The sequence below is a fragment of the Ranitomeya variabilis genome, chromosome 5, assembly GCF_051348905.1.
Source record: "Ranitomeya variabilis isolate aRanVar5 chromosome 5, aRanVar5.hap1, whole genome shotgun sequence".
NCBI lineage: Eukaryota > Metazoa > Chordata > Amphibia > Anura > Dendrobatidae > Ranitomeya > Ranitomeya variabilis.
The window spans coordinates 182,290,827-182,312,641 of NC_135236.1; the positions used below are offsets into that span (position 1 = coordinate 182,290,827).

A 21,815-nucleotide genomic window follows, 5' to 3' on the forward strand; every position below is an offset into this window, starting at 1 on the left:
CTGATGTAAAATACTGACAAATACTGATAGTGTGACGGCAGCCTTAGGGTGCGTCACCCAGCTGTAATCAAGGTTACCTGGTTAGGGGCCCACTCAGAAGTTTCGCACCCCCTGAGCCAAAACCCTAGCTACGCCCCTGGTTCTAGTAACAACACAACCTCATTCTCAGGAGGAAGCAATAGCAACGTATAGGGGGGCTGCAGGAAGGAGCCGGTGAGTTTACATGTTACATCGTAACTGTGCAGACTACTAGAGGCTCAAAACCTACTTATTCAGAAATTCATGTTTTATGTCACTGTGGACATCAGTTAATTCTTACAGGTGTGTAATGTAGAGGATAAGTAATAGTATATGAAAGTCATGACTGTGTGCAGTGTTACCACCTTTCTATATGTCACATACTGGTAATAAATACAGAAATACACGAGATACAGGATGATGATGTTCAATAATTAATAATTGTATTTTTTTCTCCTATCAGTATGTTTTCAGTTGTGGGAGGAAACCGGAGCACCCGGGGAAAACCCACACAGGCACGGGGAGTACATACAAACTCTGTGCAGATGGTGTCCCAGATTTACACCCAGGAGCACCGCGCTGCTCGCCAACAGTGCTAATCACTGCGCCACCGTGCTGTCCTGTAGTATGATGGTCCTACATCTCCAAGCAGCATGCCAGCCAGGTGAGTTATGGGGCAACAATAGAGAATGCAGGACATTATGGTCTCTGATATGTACGAGAGTAGATGGACGAACTCGGGGGTGGAGTTCCAACAGACCACGCCTGTTTCTTCAGACCACACCCAGGTCCACGCCTCCCTGACCCAGTAGTCAGGTATTGGGGGGAGGGGACTAAGTTATATTTCCATTGCTGTTATTTCTGCGGCTTTCAATGCTCTTCCACCTGTTGCTGATATAGGAGAAGCCACAGAACAGCCGCTGGTCCTCCGGGGTTATAGGTGGTTTCTGAGCTTCAATGCCAGACAGGGCCGGACTGGGACTAAAATTCAGCCCTGGCATTTGAGGTCACACAGGCCCACTTGTCGCATGGTGACTGTATAATATCTTTGTACACTTGTAGGCTACAAGAAGTGAGGGGAGTGTAACACGACTATATAACATATAATTACAGCTGTATCCAGCATTACAGCTCAGTCCCCATAGAATGTAATACAGCACAGCCCCCATAGACTATAATACAGCACAGCCCCATAGAATGTAATGCTGCACAGCCCCCATAGAATGTAATACAGCACAGCCCCCATAGAATGTAATACAGCACAGCCCCCATAGAATGCAATACAGCACAGCCCCCATAGAATGTAATGCAGCACAGCCCCTATAGAATGTAATACAGCACAGCCCCCATAGAATGTAATGCAGCACAGCCCCCATAGAATGTAATACAGCACAGCCCCCATAGAATGTAATGCAGCACAGCTCCCATAGAATGTAATGCAGCACAGCCCCCATAGAATGTAATGCAGCACAGCCCCCATAGAATGTAATGCAGCACAGCCCCCATAGAATGTAATGCAGCACAGCCCCCATAGAATGTAATGCAGCACAGCCCCCATAGAATGTAATGCAGCACAGCCCCCATAGAATGTAATGCAGCACAGCCCCCATAGAATGTAATGCAGCACAGCCCCCATAGAATGTAATGCTGCACAGCCCCATAGAATATAATACAGCACAGCCCCCATAGAATGTAATACAGCACAGCCCCCATAGAATGTAATGCAGCACAGCCCCCATAGAATGTAATGCTGCACAGCCCCATAGAATATAATGCAGCACAGGCCCATGGAATGGAATGCAGCCAGGCCCATAGAATATAATGCAGCACAGGCCCATAGAATGTAATGCAGCCAGCCCCATAGAATATAATACAGCACAGGCCCATAGAATGGAATGCAGCCAGCCCCATAGAATATAATGCAGCACAGGCCCATGGAATGGAATGCAGCCAGCCCCATAGAATATAATGCAGCACAGGCCCATGGAACGCAGCCAGCCCCATAGAATATAATGCAGCACAGGCCCATGGAATGGAATGCAGCCAGCCCCATAGAATATAATGCAGCACAGGCCCATAGAATGGAATGCAGCCAGCCCCATAGAATATAATGCAGCACAGGCCCATGGAATGGAATGCAGCCAGCCCCATAGAATATAATGCAGCACAGGCCCATAGAATGGAATGCAGCCAGCCCCATAGAATATAATGCAGCACAGGCCCATGGAATGGAATGCAGCCAGCCCCATAGAATGTAATGCAGGCAGCCCCCATAGAATGTAATGCAGGCAGGCAGCCCCCATAGAATGTAATGCAGGCAGGCAGCCCCCATAGAATGTAATGCAGGCAGGCAGCCATTATAGAATGTAATGCAGGCAGGCAGCCCCCATAGAATGTAATGCAGGCAGGCAGCCCCCATAGAATGTTATGCAGGCAGGCAGCCCCCATAGAATGTAATGCAGGCAGGCAGCCCCCATAGAATGTAATGCAGGCAGGCAGCCCCCATAGAATGTAATGCAGGCAGGCAGCTCCCATAGAATGTAATGCAGGCAGCCCCCATAGAATGTAATGCAGGCAGGCAGCCCCCATAGAATGTAATGCAGGCAGGCAGCCCCCATAGAATGTAATGCAGGCAGGCAGCCCCCATAGATTGTAATGCAGGCAGGCAGCCCCCATAGATTGTAATGCAGGCAGGCAGCCCCCATAAAATGTAATGCAGGCAGGCAGGCAGGCAGGCAGCCCCCCCCCCAGCTCCACAATCCAGTCATCACTCATTGATAAAAAAAAAACAAACACTCTACTCACCTCTCTCCTCGTGCCCCGCGCTGCTCCTGGCTCCGGCCTCAGCAGATGCAATCTGCCCGGCGCCCGGTCACACAGCAGGTGCGCGATGATATGACGTCATCGCGCACCCGCAGTGTCAGCGGCAGGCAGAGCGGGGAATGATGGGAGAGGGGGCGTCAGCAGACAGACGCTCTCTCCTCCATCATTGCATTCAACTGTACCGGCGTCTATGACGCCGGTATAGTTGAATGCGGGGCCGGGAGTGTGCTGCGACAGCATGGGGAGTGTGCCGACAGCGGCACACTCGAGCGGCCCACTACTGCCACCGGCCCTTCTGGCATTTGCCAGAACTGCCCTATGGCCAGTCCGGCCCTGATGCCAGACATCACTTGGTGCAATTCAATTTGTTTGCTGGTTTTCAAAACTGGGATCTATAGAAGAAATACAAATGAGTCTGGTTGCTTCATTAGGTTATTTAATTATATCCATCCGTCCCCTCCTGAGGGCACCTGTACAGATTGTGGATGAGCCGTGGTAACCGTGTGCAGATTACCGCTAATTGCCATGATGCATTGTTACCTGCAGCTTGAGAGCAAGTCAACTACTGGTGCTGCCTGGCAATCTGCGGTATCCACATCTGCTACAACTGCACCAAAAAGCTGTATTCACACTTTACAACCACATTGGGTTCTTTTGCTGCTGTATCAACAAAAACGCATACTTTTATTGTGGTTTCCCCCTAAAATGTTGAGAACATTATGGCTTTTTTTCCCCCCCAAAAAAAACACAGTGTGAAGGCAGCTTAATAGATCCAAGTTATTCAATAAGTGGCCTTCTGAAGAATTGAGGACAATAATTATACTTTTGAGAAATATGTAAAAGCCTGTCCATCCTGTCCCATACTGTAATTCCACCTATTTACCGGCAGGGGAGGATAAACACATTCTGGCCTACACTATGTAGGATTGATACTCATTATTTGAGTATTTCTTAAGCTACTTTCACACATCAGTTTTTAGCCGTCAGGCAGGATCCGGCGAATTGTTGAAAAAACAGATCTGTTGCAAATTGTTTAAAACCTGATGCAACGGATCCTTTATTTTTGCTGGGTCCCTTTTTTTAATTAACCCGGGGATGAACTTCCTGTTCCGGGGAAAGAGAGAGAGAAAATGTGCATGATTTGAATGGAGAATGCATGGAAAACCGGATTCATCATTCCACATCTCCGTTTCATACGTTTTTGGCCGAATCAGTCGCTGGGCGTTTTTTTCCGGACAGAAAAAACGTTCACCTGAACGTTTTCTCCATCTGCCGGAAACAACTTTTTTTGACGGATCCAGCAAAAAACGGATGAAACGTGTGTCCAACAGGCATAATCCGGCGCTAATACAACTCTATGAGAAAGAAAACGGATCCGTTTTTTTCAAAATTTGCTGGATTGTGCCTAATGGTAAAAACCTGATGTGTGAAAGTAGCCTTACACATATTATCACATTACACAGATGAGGAGGTGACACTATAATAAAATAACTCTGTGCACTTACAGGTGTCATTGTAAAAGGTGGACGTGACCTTCCCGCCTCTAATTCCTCCCAGTTTATGGGTGAGAAGAATGGATGTCCTTTTAAATTGCTGCAAATATACTGCCTCTTCTTTGGTGATTTACACAAGAGCTGCAAATATAAAATAACCATTATTATATCACAAGTAATAATATAAATAATCTCAGAAATACAGCAGTCACAGAATTATTTTTTAATTTTCTTATAGAAAGAAGGATTTATTAAAACTACCATTGCTAGAAAGAAATACGATAGGACAGAATAGTGCAAGATAGGATAGTACATGATAGGATATTAAAGACAGGATAGGATAGTACAGGATAGGATAGGACAGGAAAGGATAGTACAGGACAGGATAGTACAGGATAGGATAGGATAGTACAGGATAGGATAGGACAGGATAGTACAGGAAAGGATAGTGCAGGAAAGGATAGTACAGGACAGGATAGGATAGTACAGGATAGGATAGGACAGGAAAGGATAGTACAGGACAGGATAGTACAGGATAGGATAGGATAGTACAGGACAGGATAGGATAGGACAGGATACTACAGGAAAGGATAGTACAGGACATGAAAAGATAGGACAGGATAGGATGGGACAGGATAGGATAGGACAGGATAGTACAGGACAGGATAGGACAGGGTAGTACAGAACAGGATAGCACAGGATAGTACAGGATAGGCCATCAGTAGTCGATCAGTCAGAGACCGATACCCAATAATCCTGATGATTAGCTGTGAGGAGAGGTTTTGGTGAGCGCTGCAGCCTCTTTATTTTATAAATTGGCCTATAGATGAGAACGCTGTACATATAGGAGAGGCTGTCCTGGGGCTCCAGCATTGTTCCAATTCCTTCTATTGGATAAAGCTGAAATACCCAACACAGTGGTGATGAAATGTACGGTGTATTATCAAAACTCATGACTGGTCTATCCTTCCTATGTCTCCAGGTATAAGTTTCTATTTACTCACTCTCGCTATGACATTCCTGAGCTTAGAATTCATGGTGTTTGGATAGCAAGGTTTATCACATTTCACGGAATAGGCAAGCCTTGGACCAGGATTAAACGGGTAATATCTTGTGGCCATTTGGAAGACTATGACCCCAAAAGCGAACAGGTCGACCGTGTAATTAAAAGGCTGTTGACGGATCATCTGTGGAAACATAAGATAAGAAGAGTAAGTTAGTTTATTGTTCATCCTTGGAGATAGAAAACAACCGTGGTCCATGTTTACTGGTAGTGTTTTTCCACACCTAAGTCCCCATACATAGAGTATTACATGTCAGCCAAAAGATCATTTGGTTGCTGGTTACCTCTGAAGCTGAAGTACACAGTAATTATTTATTATGCTTTTTTTTTTTTACACAATGCTATCTTATTCCACAGCGCTTTACATACATTATCATCACAATCTAAATCCCCTATCAGTGTGTCTTTGGAGTGTGGGAGTAAACCGGAGAACTCAGAGGAAACCCACACAAACACGGGGGGAACATACAAACTTGTTGCAGATGTTGTCCTTAGTGAGATTTGAACCCAGGACCCCAGCGCTGCAAGGCTGCAGTACTAACCACTGAGCCACCGTGCTTCTCTAGGCTGGTCCTTCTGATATTGGCCAGTTCAGCTGACTTTAGGGTACCGTCACACCGTGCAATTTTCGTCGCTACGACGGCACGATCCGTGACGTCGCAGCGTCGTATGAGTATCGCTCCAGCGTCGTAGACTGCGGTCACACGTTGCAATCACGGCGCTGGAGCGATGCCGAGGTTCGCTGGTAACCACGGTAAACATCGGGTTACTAAGCGCAGGGCCGCGCTTAGTAACCCGATGTTTACCGTGGTTACCAGCGTAAAAGTAAAAAAAAAAAAACCGTACATACTCACCATCTGATGTCCGTCAGGTCCCTTGCAGTCTGCTTCCCGCTCTGACTGAGTGCAGCCGTACAGTGAGAGCAGAGCGCAGCGGTGACGTCACCGCTGTGATCTGCTCTCACTTTCCGGCCGGCGCTCACAGTCAGAGCGGGAAGCAGACTGCAAGGGACCTGACGGACATCAGATGGCGAGTATGTACGTTTTTTTTTTTTTTACTTTTACGCTGGTAACCACGGTAAACATCGGGTTACTAAGCGCGGCCCTGCGCTTAGTAACCCGATGTTTACCCTGGTTACCAGCGAACGCATAACTGGATCGCTGTCACACACAACGATCCAGCGATGACAGCGGGAGATCCAGCGACGAAAGTAAGTTTCAAACGATCTGCTACGACGTACGATTCTCAGCAGGGTCCCTGATAGCTGCTGCGTGTCAGACACTGCAATATCGTAACGATATCGCTAGAACGTCACGAATCGTACCGTCGTAGCGATCGTAATTGCACTGTGTGACAGTACCCTTAGTCTAATATGTATAGGGGCCCTTACACAGTCCATCTATTAGAGTTAGTAAATGTGGGCCGCTATGGTGATAGATCTGTGATTCCACAAGCTCCACATTAAGTGAGAATTGCAGGTGGATAATAAAGCATGAGATATTAGTAGTCACATAGTCACCTCAGGAGCCATATAGCCAGGAGTGCCATAAAATTCACTGATCTTCTGAGAGCCAAATACATTCATAGCAGCAAGGCCGAAATCAGCAATCTTAGCATGTCCATCACTGTCCAGAAGAATGTTGCTTAGTTTTAAATCCCTTTAAAAAAGAAAGAAAAATAGTTCTGTGAATCAGACATACACTCACTGGCCACTTTATTAGGTACACCTGTCCAACTTCTTGTTAACACTTAATTTCTAATCAGCCAATCACATGGCGGCAACTCAGTGCATTTAGGCATGTAGACATGGTCAAGACAATCTCCTGCAGTTCAAACCGAGCATCAGTATGGGGAAGAAAGGTGATTTGAGTGCCTTTGAACGTGGCATGGTTGTTGGTGCCAGAAGGGCTGGTCTGAGTATTTCAGAAACTGCTGATCTACTGGGATTTTCACGCACAACCATCTCTAGGGTTTACTGAGAATGGTCCGAAAAAGAAAAAAAATCCAGTGAGCGGCAGTTCTGTGGGCGGAAATGCCTTGTTGATGCCAGAGGTCAGAGGAGAATGGGCAGACTGGTTCGAGCTGATAGAAAGGCAACAGTGACTCAAATCGCCACCCGTTACAACCAAGGTAGGCCTAAGAGCATCTCTGAACGCACAGTGCGTCGAACTTTGAGGCAGATGGGCTACAGCAGCAGAAGACCACACCGGGTACCACTCCTTTCAGCTAAGAACAGGAAACTGAGGCTACAATTTGTACAAGCTCATCGAAATTGGACAGTAGAAGATTGGAAAAACGTTGCTTGGTCTGATGAGTCTCGATTTCTGCTGCGACATTCGGATGGTAGGGTCAGAATTTGGCGTAAACAACATGAAAGCATGGATCCATCCTGCCTTGTATGGAGCATCTTTGGGATGTGCAGCCGACAAATCTGCGGCAACTGTGTGATGCCATCATGTCAATATGGACCAAAATCTCTGAGGAATGCTTCCAGCACCTTGTTGAATCTATGCCACGAAGAATTGAGGCAGTTCTGAAGGCAAAAGGGGGTCCAACCCGTTACTAGCATGGTGTACCTAATAAAGTGGCCGGTGAGTGTAGATGAGCTGTAGTGCTTGGGATGCTGTGGGGGCTTCACAAGACCACTCACTAAACACTGGGGGGCAGATTCACTAATCCTATCTTGTGTAGACATGTACCAGGCTGTCTGAAAATGCGTCAAATTCATCACAGTGGCTGTTTGACAAACTTGGAGCATCTTCAGAGAACTTTGTCTGATGTTATACCACTACTGTTTTCATTACTTAGAGTCAATAATTTTCACAAAAATCTGGCTACAGTTTAGTTGCACATTGTGACTTTGTAAGCCACATGGATTCCTATCAAACTATTTCCATTTCTATAAAAGTCTTGTCCCCTCTTTGATTGAGCCCCCAAAAGTGTTTAAAACACTTCATAAATGTGGTACACGCCCTGTTCACCAGATTTTTGGCACAAATAACACCACAATTCTGGCACATTTAACTACTTCCCATAGTAAATCTTTCCCTATGTATAAAAAAGAAATGACTTACCGGTGAATAATCCCCCGACTGTGGAGAAACTCTATTCCGCTCAAGATTTCTGCTGCAAGGAACCTAATAAGGAAGAAAAAAAATCCTATCAGCATTAATTGTTCTACTAAACCACTAATAACTATGAGGGGAGACAGCGGCCACAGAAATCACAGAGCGGCTGTTCTTACCTGGTCGTGCAGACATCCAGGGGGCCTCTGGATTTGATAAATGCAGTCAACGTGCCACCACTCAGATATTCCATGGCATAAAATGCATAGTCCTGTGCGTGAGGAGAGAAGATGATTGTAAATAATGCAGATTTTATCCATCCTGATAACATTTACTATGGTTCTGGGACCTTTACTGTATGTTCAGAAGACATGTCTCTGTGTCTGCACACACTGGAGAGGTGTCCAGGGTGAAAACCAAGTCAAAATCCTCTAATGATAGCCATTAGTAATGGTGCCCAGGGCATACAGGCACACAGAGCATGCAGCAGGGCTACTCATTTGCACAGGCAAAGATTGAATTTACAATCTAATGGAAGCAACTGGACATGATTGGGAGAAAGGAGAGAATTTCTGGAAGGTGAGGAGTCTCTTACCGCTGTCTGGAAGGTCCCATAGGCATGTGTGAAGAATCTGCTGTTTTCAGTGATTTCCAGGACCTCTCTCTCTAAGCGGATGGTGTCTTTAGCCTCTTCTAACAATTCCCTCTTCTTGACCATCTTGACCGCCAGCTGAAGTCCGCTGGGTTGATGTGTCGCCAGCATCACCCTGCCAAAACTGCCTTCTCCAAGCTTCCTGGTAAAGATGAAACTCTCCAGGGAAAGACAGGCAGTCACTTGCTCTGAAGGGCTGGTGGTCTGAGCACCGATTACACCTAGAATAGAAAACAGATATAAGAGCCAACAATTAATCTTACAGTCACACTCAGATATAATGCGAGAATAAATTGGCAGGTTTTTTAAAAGCTGTTATGAACTTTGAACCATGATGAACCTGGTTACCACCATGTTCTGGCTGGAGAGCCCCAAGTATAGAAGGTGGAGAGCTCTGATGTACATGGTAAGATGTACAGGATAAGATTATGTCATTAGGTTACATTTTGTAAAATAAATGAACACTATATAAAACATGGATGTGGCCTGTGACTAAATTGCTATAGACTTTACCTTCTGGAGCTTGATCGATGGATTTGTCACTGTCACGTCTTCTATTTGTGGTGGTCTCAGTGTCAGAAGTCCTCTTTTTCTTAAGTTGTTCGCTACAACTTTGATTTTCAACTCTCTCATGATGTATGTGAGAGCTCCTGGTTTTAGCTGATCCGCTAAACCTAATTTCAGAGGTAACATCCTTTCCACTCTCAGACTCCACCATTCTCCTTCTCTTTTTTGGGGGTTCATCTTCCATCTCAGGAGATGAGTTCCCTCTTTTTTTCCCCCTTTTAAGGGTCTTTATCTCTGGTGGATATTCAGAAGATATTGTACAGGGATCATCTGTTTTCTCAACAGGTACGTCCTGTATACAGGGATCATCTGTTTTCTCAACAGGTACTTCAACTCTCTCATGATGTATGTGAGAGCTCCTGGTTTTAGCTGATCTGCTAAACCTAATTTCAGAGGTAACATCCTTTCCACTCTCAGACTCCACCATTCTCCTTCTCTTTTTTGGGGGTTCATCTTCCGTCTCAGGAGATGAGTTCCCTCTTTTTTTCCCCCTTTTAAGGGTCTTTATCTCTGGTGGATATTCAGAAGATGTTGTACAGGGATCATCTGTTTTCTTAACAGGTACGTCCTGTGTACAGGGATCATCTGTTTTCTCAACAGGTACGTCCTGTGTACAGGGATCATCTGTTTTCTCAACAGGTACGTCCTGTACAATGTCCTGAGAAGTTTCTCCTCTCTGAGAAAAACTCTCTTCCATGCGTCTCTTTTTAGCACTCCTCATATTCATTTCACCACACCTCCTTTTTCGGTCCATGATAAATTAATATCAATAATAATGAATTTGCTAAGTGCGCAAAAGTCGTCTTCACTCTCCAACAGTTGAAGGTAAAGTAAGAAAAGTGACATCGGAATCCTTAACCTAACAGTCATCTAGTACTGTGACATCATCACCATTGTGACATCAACAGGCTGAGTGTAAGCGATGATGTCATCAACTGCTGAAGGTCTAAGTTTGATATAATAACATGACCCAGTATATGAAAAGTTTTGTTTTGCAATGTAACATATTTTTATTTTTTAAGATTTTACTGATGGGCTTAAATGTTTTGCATCTAACTATTCAAAAAACTATGAGCACCTAGGAAAAATACAAGAACTTATGCACCAACACATATAAAGTTTAATAAATAAATGTATCTTATGCATTAAATATGCAAAATTGCTGGACATGATCTCATTAAAACATTAAAAACAACATATGCACAAAGACATATTAAAATAAGAATCGGAGATGGAGGAACACAGCAGTGTTACAGAATATAGAAGGAAGGGCACCAAATCGCCTAAATATAGCAGGAGAAATAATAAATTGTAACATTAGGGTGTGCATAAAGATTGCAGATGGAAGAGGAAATGTGGCTTCCCAAGTACATACAGTATAAGAGAAATATTTATGTGCTCCAGTATATGACACCATAACACAGGTGAAGACAAGTCAATCCCAGTGGATTCAGACCCAAATTACGCACAAGGTGAATATTTCTCTGTCTTCCCCCTCACCCTCCTATTCTCTAAACTAAGGTGGATTTACCAATTTGGTATTATGCCCCAGGACTCATCTAAAAATAAAGTATACCCCTTTATGGCATCCATGTTCCTTACTGGCAGAGGTCCCTTTCAGTAGGAGAATGTGCCGTGCTACACATCAAACATCACTCAGGTCTCCAAAATACTCAAAATATTAAGTAGGTGCCTTCCATGTTATGGCTGATAGGTGCAAATCTGTAGTGATGAACGTCAATGAAAGTAACAAAATATCCTTATATTTCACATTGTGCCCCCCACACCTCCATCCCACAGTCCTGTGTTGTGTAGAGGCCACAGTGACATTTCATCTACATACTGTGCACACAAGTTTATAAAATCTCCACATTGTCCATTGTCTTTTATACCCAGTGGCGGTTTGTCCACAGTGATATTATACCCTGCAGTAGACATAGGATGACGTAGTTCATGACTTTATCTCTCTATGGATGTAATGTTACTTTGCCTAATAATTACTAAAGGCCATAAGATTCGGGAGGCGGGGGACTGAGGAATAATTTGAGCAGTACTGGTATTCAGAAAACGGATGATTTTTCATCTGTATTGTTATCCGTGTGCCAAATGTATGCCATCAAAGAGGCAAATTTAATCTGAAATACTAAATGGACTGATGTTATCTGCACAGCCCTATTGAATTACCGTATATACTCGAGTATAAGCCGACCCGAGTATAAGCCGACCCCCCTAATTTTGCCACAAAAAACTGGGAAAACTTATTGACTCGAGTATAAGCCTAGGGTGGAAAATGCAGCAGGTACCGGTGAATTTCAAAATTAAAAATAGATACTCCATACCGTTCATTATGGCCCCATAGATGCTCCACATAAAGCTGTGCCATATATACAATGCTCTGCACCGTTGCCCCATAGATACTCCACATAAAGCTGTGCCATATATACAATGCTCTGCACCGTTGCCCCATAGCTGTGCCATATATATAGTGCTCTGCACCGCTGCCCCATAGCTGTGCCATATATATAGTGCTCTGCACCGTTGCCCCATAGGTGTGCCATATATATAGTGCTCTGCACCGTTGCCCCATAGCTGTGCCATATAGTGCTCTGCACCGTTGCCCCATAGCTGTGCCATATAGTGCTCTGCACCGTTGCCCCATAGCTGTGCCATATAGTGCTCTGCACCGTTGCCCCATAGCTGTGCCATATAGTGCTCTGCACCGTTGCCCCATAGCTGTGCCATATAGTGCTCTGCACCGTTATTGCCCCATAGCTGTGCCATATAGTGCTCTGCACCGTTGCCCCATAGCTGTGCCATATAGTGCTCTGCACCGTTGCCCCATAGCTGTGCCATATAGTGCTCTGCACCGTTGCCCCATAGCTGTGCCATATAGTGCTCTGCACCGTTATTGCCCCATAGCTGTGCCATATAGTGCTCTGCACCGTTATTGCCCCATAGCTGTGCCATATAGTGCTCTGCACCATTGCCCCATAGCTGTGCCATATAGTGCTCTGCACCATTGCCCCATAGCTGTGCCATATAGTGCTCTGCACCATTGCCCCATAGCTGTGCCATATAGTGCTCTGCACCGTCGCCCCATAGCTGTGCCATATAGTGCTCTGCACCGTCGCCCCATAGCTGTGCCATATAGTGCTCTGCACCGTTGCCCCATAGCTGTGCCATATAGTGCTCTGCACCGTTGCCCCATAGCTGTGTCATATAGTGCTCTGCACCGTTATTGCCCCATAGCTGTGCCATATAGTGCTCTGCACCGTTATTGCCCCATAGCTGTGCCATATAGTGCTCTGCACCATTGCCTCATAGCTGTGCCATATAGTGCTCTGCACCGTTGCCCCATAGCTGTGCCATATAGTGCTCTGCACCGTTGCTCCATAGCTGTGCCATATAGTGCTCTGCACCGTTATTGCCCCATAGCTGTGCCATATAGTGCTCTGCACCATTGCCCCATAGCTGTGCCATATAGTGCTCTGCACCGTTGCCCCATAGCTGTGCCATATAGTGCTCTGCACCGTTATTGCCCCATAGCTGTGCCATATAGTGCTCTGCACCATTGCCCCATAGCTGTGCCATATAGTGCTCTGCACCGTTGCCCCATAGCTGTGCCATATAGTGCTCTGCACCGTTGCCCCATAGCTGTGCCATATAGTGCTCTGCACCGTTGCCCCATAGCTGTGCCATATAGTGCTCTGCACCATTATTGCCCCATAGCTGTGTAGGGGACAGGGACCTGGTGAGCTGTGCAGACGGGTGGAACCATTGTTGCCGGGAGTCGGGGTTCCGGGGGACAGATTTGAGGGGCGCATGGGAAGCCAGGCTCATGTGACAGGAGGCAGAGTGACGCAGGGAGAGGAGAGGATAAAAAGGAAAACGCGCGAAAGCAGGGACAGAGAAGCGCGGGAAAACTCTGAGGAGAGGAAACTGCAGCGCAGTTGTCGTGTGTGTGCAGGCCGCATTGAGACTTGCTGGAAGCAGGGGGAAAACGTGCAACAGACACTGCGGGCAATTACCAGAGCCCCCAAAAAGAGGCGCATTCGTCGTCAGCGACCCCCCAGGCAGAGGGGTAGTGCTGATCAGCTCAGGGACAGTATTACCGCGCTCCCCGGGAGCATCTTGCCACAGAGTGCTCCGGATCCTCCTGGGTTTTTCTTAGCTGTGACTGATACTGATAATTCTGCTAATTCTCCTCCAAAAGACTCCTCTCTGGACGTGGAAACGGTTACCCCGGATCAACGCCCGCCTGCGGGAGGTAACGCAGCACCGCAAAAGACATTCTGGACTCGAATCTACACCTGGGTTCGACGTCGGAGGACGCCGCCTTCCCTCACCACTAGGACTACGTCGCTGACGGAGCCTCACCACCGGGACTACATCGCTGAGACAGCACTGATAAGTGAACGTTGTTGACTTTACCTTAGTAGGAGAGGTACTAGTGAGGCGCGGCCGCGTTCTTCGGGTATAGTTCAGGCCTCCTATATAGTAGTTAGGATTTACTGTGATATTGTATACTTGTACTCAAGTTCCCTGTGTGGAAAACTGTTGTTATATTTTTGGGTTGGAAGTTAAAAGAAAAGTTAAAAACGCTGTTTGCTTTCTGGCTCCCATTTGTCCCTGCATCCTTCTTTACCTGCGGTCTCTACATTTGGCGTAGTCGGCAGGATGCAGGATCCAAAGAGGGAGCCAGAAGATATGGAGGATGGGGCTGGCCCGAGAGCGTCTCTCTCATTGGGGGCCATGTTGAATAACCTGCCCAAGTTTAATGGGAGCAACATGTTGTTGTGGAGTTGGACTGAAAGGATGCGGGGGCTGCTGAGGATGCATCCTATGACCCCGGCCCTGGAAGCAGAGGTGGCCATTATGGCCTTAGACAGAGAGGCCCGAGATTCAGTGATGTTGAGACCCCCCACAGAGCGGAATACTTTTACCGGGGTGTTAAACGTGTTAGAGGGGACGCACGGGGATCCCACCGACGTGGGAGAGCTGCGGGCCCGGTTGTTTGGACGGCGACAAAAAGAAGGCGAGACTGTCACTCAGTACATGAATGCTCTGCAAGAGCTAAACATTGCAATCGTGCGGAAAGATGGTATGGGGATGGGACATGTTGACGTGACCCTGCGCGACCAACTGGTGACGGGACTGCGAGATGAGTTGACCAAACAGGCTCTACGTGAACGAGTGCGGGTCGACCCGCGCCTGACTTTCTCCGACATAGGCAATGAGGCCCGCACCCGGGAGCAAGAGAGGGGGGTGACGGTCCTGACAGGAGAGACTCGGGTTATCCAGACCGCTGCACCAGGAGGGGGTGAGCCGTCGTGGGTTCAGGAGATGCGGCAGGAGCTCAAACAAATCAGGGACGAACTGGCTGAAGTTAAAAAGAATGCGCGAAGCCCAAGGGAGCTACCCCGGGGGCAAGGGTCTGGGAGTCCAGCTCGTGGCGCTCGTCCAGGATATTATCCGGTCCCCGGTGCTTGCTATGGTTGCGGGGAGGCAGGACATTTCGCACGGGAGTGCCCCTGGAGAGGGAGGGCCTCGTCCCGTCAGGCGTTAAACTAGAGGGCTCCGAGCTAAGGGGACGACGCTCGGAGCCAGAGTCCCCGCGGATGGGTGGTGAAAGTCCCGGAAATTTGGTTGCCAGCTGCCCCCTGGTTTGGGCAGAGTTTGAAGGACGGGCTGTCCGTTGTCTGGTGGACACCGGGTCCCAAGTCACGACTATGCCCGAGGCTTATTTTAGAAAACACTTTCCTTTGACAGTCAGACCCCAATGGGGTCCCGTAATTCGGTTACAGGCCGCCAATCAGCTGCCCATCCCAGTGGAAGGGGTCACCTGGATGCAAATATCTTTATGTGGGAAGGACCTGGGCCGCCGGGGGGTTGTGTTAACACGGGGAGATCCCGGCCCACAACATACTATGACCTTGGGGATGAACGTATTGAAAGATTTTGGCAGTTTTCTGTTAGGGGAGACTACGCAAGAGACACTCAATCAGTGGGGGACCAGTACACCTCAGGGCTCCGTGTTCAGACAGTTAGTGAGGGAAGTCCGAGTACAAGAGACCTGTCAGGAGGGAGACATACTAGGGAGAGTAATTACTTCCCCGACAGCAAAGGTGACGTTCCCCCCAGGACAGACTGTTATATCCCTGCCCATACGAGCTCGCATCCCTCTAGAAGGAGTACAAGTACAGATTGAGCCCACCTTTACATCCCCTTTGCCCACAGGACTGCTGGTGGCCCGATCCCTGGCTACTGTTAAAAATGGGGCCGTACCAGTGCGATGTGTGAATGTGGACGAACACGATGTCGTGCTACGGGTCCGAAGTGAGATGGCCAAAGTGTTACGACCTTTAGAAGTGATGCCCCCTCCAGATACTTTGCAGTTAACGGTGGATTCCCCTGATCCCTGGATGGTCAGTGTCCGGTCTACGCAGGATCCTGAGCCAATAGCGTTTCGAAAGGGTCAAACTATTCTGGAGCACATGCGGACGGAATTGTCGGGCCTGGATCCATCACAGATCTCACAAGTGCAGCGACTCCTTGGACATTATGCTAAAGTGTTCGCACAACATGAAGATGATTTTGGCTGTACCACGGCCATCGAACATGGAATTCCGACCGGAGATACAGTGCCCATCAGGGAGCGGTACAGACAGATTCCCCCGCAGATGTACCAGGAAGTAAAGACGTTGTTAGGCCAGATGCTACAAAAGGGAGTGATCCGCGAGAGTCAGAGCCCGTGGGCTGCCCCGATCGTGCTGGTGCGGAAAAAGGACGGCACGCTCCGGTTCTGTGTGGACTATCGTAAGCTAAATGCATGCACCGTCCGAGACTCTTATCCACTTCCCCGTATCGAGGAGTCTCTCTCCGTGCTGGGTCGGGCCAAATATTTTTCCACCTTAGACCTAGCCAGCGGATACTGGCAGGTCCCGATGACAGAAGCAGATCGTCCTAAGACAGCGTTTATTCTTCCCATGGGACTATTCGAGTTCAATCGAATGCCGTTTGGGCTGGCCAACGCTCCAGGCACCTTCCAACGATTAATGGAGCGGTGTCTGGGGGATTTGAACTTCGAGGCCACTCTCATTTATCTGGATGACATCATCATCTATGCTCCAACATTCGAGGAACATCTGTGCCGACTGGAGCAGGTACTAGACCGGTTGCTGAAATACGGGCTTAAGGTGAAGCCCCAGAAGTGTCACTTGTTCAGGGAACAGATCGAGTACCTGGGGCATGTGGTGTCCGCCGAAGGAGTCCGGCCATCGCAGGAGAAGATTGCCGCAATCCAGGAGTGGCCCACACCGGAGACCGCCAAGGATGTACGGGCGTTCTTGGGCCTCGCTGGGTACTACCGGCGCTTCGTGAAGAACTTTGCTCGCCGTTCTCACAATCTACAAGTCCTGCTGAAAGGAAGCTCCCCCAAGGAACGGGGAAAGAAGATACAATGGCAGGAGCCACAAGAAGCAGCGTTCCGGGACTTGAAGACAGCTCTCATGGAGCCGCCGGTGTTGGCTTATGCGGACTTTTCGCAACCGTTCATCCTACACACCGACGGCAGCTCTCAGGGATTGGGGGCTGTGTTGTCTCAGGTTCAGGATGGGCGGGAGAGAGTGATCGCCTATGCGAGTCGGTCTCTTCATGACTCTGAGTTGAACCCGGACAATTATAGTTCTTTCAAGGTGGAGCTGCTGGCCGTGGTGTGGGCTATGATGGAGCGGTTCGCTGAGTACCTGGCCGGTTCCGAGGTGCTGATACGCACGGATAACAACCCATTGGCACATCTGGAAAATGCGAAATTGGGTGCCCTGGAACAGCGCTGGGTAGCCCGGATGGCCAAGTACAGATACCGTATCCTCTACAAGCGAGGAGCGGAGAATGTTCATGCTGACGCGTTATCTCGTCTGCGGAAGAACCCCCCAAGAACTAACCGAGATGAGGAGCTGGAGGGAGAAGAAATCCCCTACGCCATCGGGGGCGCTGCTCGGACGGCTGTGAGCCGGGAACAGACCGGGAACGGAACGGCTACAGGACTGTTGGTTCAGAGTCGGGACGAATGGATACGGCTGCAACAGGAAGACCAGGAACTAGCTCCATTGCGACAGTGGATAACGAATGGTCTCTTGCCCGTGAGAACCCCTGGACAAACTCTCCCGTCAGACCTGAACCTTCTTCTGCGGCAGTGGGAGCGCCTAACTCTTCAGGACGGGCTCTTATGCCACTTAACCATGGCTCAGGCAGATTCCGAGCCAACCTGGCAGATGGTCTTACCAGGGCCCGTGGTGGCCGCAGTTGCTAAAGAAGCTCATGAGTCCGGGGCACACTTCGGAGTGAAGAGGACGTTTAAGTGGCTGCGAACTCGGTTCTATCATCCTCGGCTGCTTGCGGAAGTACAAACTGCTTGTAGACAATGTCGACAATGTGAGCTAACCAAGTCACCGGAGGAAAGGGCGCCTGTGCAGAGCATCACGACGTCTGCCCCTTTTGAAGTATTAATGATAGACTACATTACCATTGGAGCAGCGCATCAAGGCTACGAACACTGCCTCGTTATGGTAGATCATTTTTCAAAATTCGCGGTAGTCACCCCTACCCGTGATCAGACAGCTGAGTCGGCGGCGAGCGCTATCTGTAAGAACTTTATTCAAGTTTACGGCTGTCCGAGGCGAATACATTCGGATCAAGGCGCCTGTTTCTTGGGCAAAGTCATGGAAGAGCTGCATCGCCTCTACGGCATTGATAAGTCACGCACCACACCGTATCACCCCCAGGGAAATGGGGCTTGTGAGCGGTTTAACCGGACTTTGCTTCAAATGCTGCGTGCGCTAGAACAAGATCAGAAGGCCCGCTGGCCGGAGTATGTGTCTGACCTAGTGTGGGTCTACAACAATAGAGTTCATCAAGTCACAGGACGCACCCCGTATGAAGTGGTCTTTGGGCGCCCAGGAAAAGGCATGACAGATCTGGAACTGTCTTCGGAGGAAGAAGGCCCCCGAACAGGGATGGCTTCGTGGGTGCGTGATCATCAGCATCGGCTGCAGACCTTACACCGACTGGTACACACTCGAATTCGGGAAGTGGAGCATCGGAGCACCCCTACAGCAAAACCCCCAGAGTTCCGGCCAGGTGATCGAGTACTCGTTCGAGAGCAAAGACCGCAAAACAAGTTAGACCATCGTTGGGAAAAAACACCCTATCGGGTGCTTCGCCGTATAGACCCGCATGGACCTGTATATGAAGTGCAGTCTGAGGCCCCCGGAAGTACAGGTACTCGCATTCTTCACCGCAACATGCTCCGGTTGTGTCGCTCTGTTGACTCGGACACCCCGGAATCCGCAATCAGGGAAGAGCCACCTACGACTGAGTCCCCCAACAACCATTGGTGGGATGAAGAAGATGATGAAGAAGAAGAACGGCGTCAAAATACTCTCCCTATCTCGACTACTACACTACCCCTGACCAGTCACCCTTCCGCTGACGACATTCCCCCAACACCCCCTACACAAGGACCCGAGCCACGACGTTCTGAACGTTCTACTGCCGGTAGACCCCCAACTCGCTACAGTCCTGACTTACACACTAGACAGACCCAAGTGTGGAACAACCCGTCAGATGGGCGACCTGTCAGTGCGAAGGCCTCGCCCGGGGACTGGCGAGCATACAGGGTGGGGGAATGTAGGGGACAGGGACCTGGTGAGCTGTGCAGACGGGTGGAACCATTGTTGCCGGGAGTCGGGGTTCCGGGGGACAGATTTGAGGGGCGCATGGGAAGCCAGGCTCATGTGACAGGAGGCAGAGTGACGCAGGGAGAGGAGAGGATAAAAAGGAAAACGCGCGAAAGCAGGGACAGAGAAGCGCGGGAAAACTCTGAGGAGAGGAAACTGCAGCGCAGTTGTCGTGTGTGTGCAGGCCGCATTGAGACTTGCTGGAAGCAGGGGGAAAACGTGCAACAGACACTGCGGGCAATTACCAGAGCCCCCAAAAAGAGGCGCATTCGTCGTCAGCGACCCCCCAGGCAGAGGGGTAGTGCTGATCAGCTCAGGGACAGTATTACCGCGCTCCCCGGGAGCATCTTGCCACAGAGTGCTCCGGATCCTCCTGGGTTTTTCTTAGCTGTGACTGATACTGATAATTCTGCTAATTCTCCTCCAAAAGACTCCTCTCTGGACGTGGAAACGGTTACCCCGGATCAACGCCCGCCTGCGGGAGGTAACGCAGCACCGCAAAAGACATTCTGGACTCGAATCTACACCTGGGTTCGACGTCGGAGGACGCCGCCTTCCCTCACCACTAGGACTACGTCGCTGACGGAGCCTCACCACCGGGACTACATCGCTGAGACAGCACTGATAAGTGAACGTTGTTGACTTTACCTTAGTAGGAGAGGTACTAGTGAGGCGCGGCCGCGTTCTTCGGGTATAGTTCAGGCCTCCTATATAGTAGTTAGGATTTACTGTGATATTGTATACTTGTACTCAAGTTCCCTGTGTGGAAAACTGTTGTTATATTTTTGGGTTGGAAGTTAAAAGAAAAGTTAAAAACGCTGTTTGCTTTCTGGCTCCCATTTGTCCCTGCATCCTTCTTTACCTGCGGTCTCTACAGCTGTGCCATATAGTGCTCTGCACCGTCCATTATTGCCCCATAGCTGTGCTGCTGCTGCAATAAAATAATAAACCACATACTCACCTCTCTTGCAGCTCCTCACGTCCCGTCCCGGCGTCTCTCTGCACTGACTGATCAGGCAGAGGGCGGCGCGCACACTATATGCGTCATCGCGCCCTCTGACCCGCACAGTCAGTGCAGAGAGACGCCGGGAAGATGGCGCGACGCCCGGCGTGTGGAACGAGGACAGGTGAATATGCGATACTTACCTGCTCCCGGCGTCCCGCTCCTTCCCCCGGACAGCTGGTCTTCGGTGCCGCAGCCTCTTCCTCTATCAGCGGTCACGTGGGACCGCTGATTAGAGAAATGAATTATGCGGCTCCGCCCCTATGGGAGGTGGAGCAGCCTATTCATTTCTCTAATGAGCGGTCCCACGTGACCGCTCAGGGGAAGAGGCTGCGGCACCCGGAGACCGTGGGACGGGCAGGGGGAGCGACAGCATCGCTGGGACTAGGTGAGTATGCCTCAGCGCCCTCTCCCCCTCACCTGCCGACCCCACCACCGATCATGACTCGAGTATAAGCCGAGAGGGGCACTTTCAGCCCAAAAATTTGGGCTGAAAATCTCGGCTTATACTCGAGTATATACGGTACATTGGTTCTTGTAAGGTCAGTCTTTTTCTTGCACAGCATCCAGGCGGAAAATACTGTGGTATGAACATACACATAGGAAGAGGTGTGATTTGCTTTCCTATAGTTAATTTGTAACACTTCAGTTTTATAAAAAGAACTTTAATTCTAACCTGAATTATATTTTTTTGCATTATAAATAGAATGATTAATTCAATGAAAATTATTATTTATTTTATATTTTCATCTAAAAACACAGAGATACAGATTCAGAAGTATAAAGAATATTCCATGTACTGCTCGAAAGATTAAATCAGAAACAAAACTCAAACAAGCCAAAGCAATATTTACTTACCTCTATAGTGATAATCTGCAGAGTAAAAACTAGAGATGAGCAAGCACTCAAATGCTCTGATGCTCGTTACTTGAATCGAGCAATTCCTAATGCTCGGGGGCTCGTTTCAAGTAACAAGTATAATGGGAGTCAATTGGAAATCGGAGCATTTTTCCAGTACAACCTACAAGGAGTTCTGGGGGCAGTGAATATGTTGAAACGGATGGAAAAAGTGCTAAATGGAAGGAGAACAGCATGGGGAAGACCACTGGAAGCATCTCTAACTCCCAGATCGCTGCTGGCAACAATCATGTCACACTGTTACTCCACTTTAATGAGTGACAATAAAACATTCAAAATCGACGAGAATTTGGAATTTATAGGAAAATAAATGGTAAGAAACACTTTTTCCTGTATAATGACTTGTATATTAGGCTAAATTTAAAACAGATTATTAAAATATACAATTAAAATGAACCAAAATTGAATTTTTTCTGACAGAATTTCTGTGTAATTTATGAAGGAAGGAAGAAGTGCAAAAAATTTGTGACTCAGAG

At 48.4% G+C, this 21,815-nt stretch overlaps 1 protein-coding gene across 1 annotated transcript; it reads right to left on the reverse strand.

The window, feature by feature from the left end:
* Window positions 1-439: 439 nt before the first annotated feature.
* LOC143773528 (protein kinase C delta type-like) lies at window positions 440-8,719 on the reverse strand. Its single transcript, XM_077260943.1, has 7 exons — window positions 8,642-8,719; window positions 8,472-8,534; window positions 6,917-7,055; window positions 5,339-5,521; window positions 4,347-4,475; window positions 3,178-3,233; window positions 440-975 (listed from the first exon to the last, which is right to left on the reverse strand). Exons 1-7 carry the CDS (start codon window positions 8,713-8,715, stop codon window positions 852-854), a joined length of 768 nt encoding a protein of 255 aa, XP_077117058.1. The 5' UTR covers window positions 8,716-8,719; the 3' UTR covers window positions 440-851.
* Between the last annotated feature and the right edge of the window lie 13,096 nt (window positions 8,720-21,815).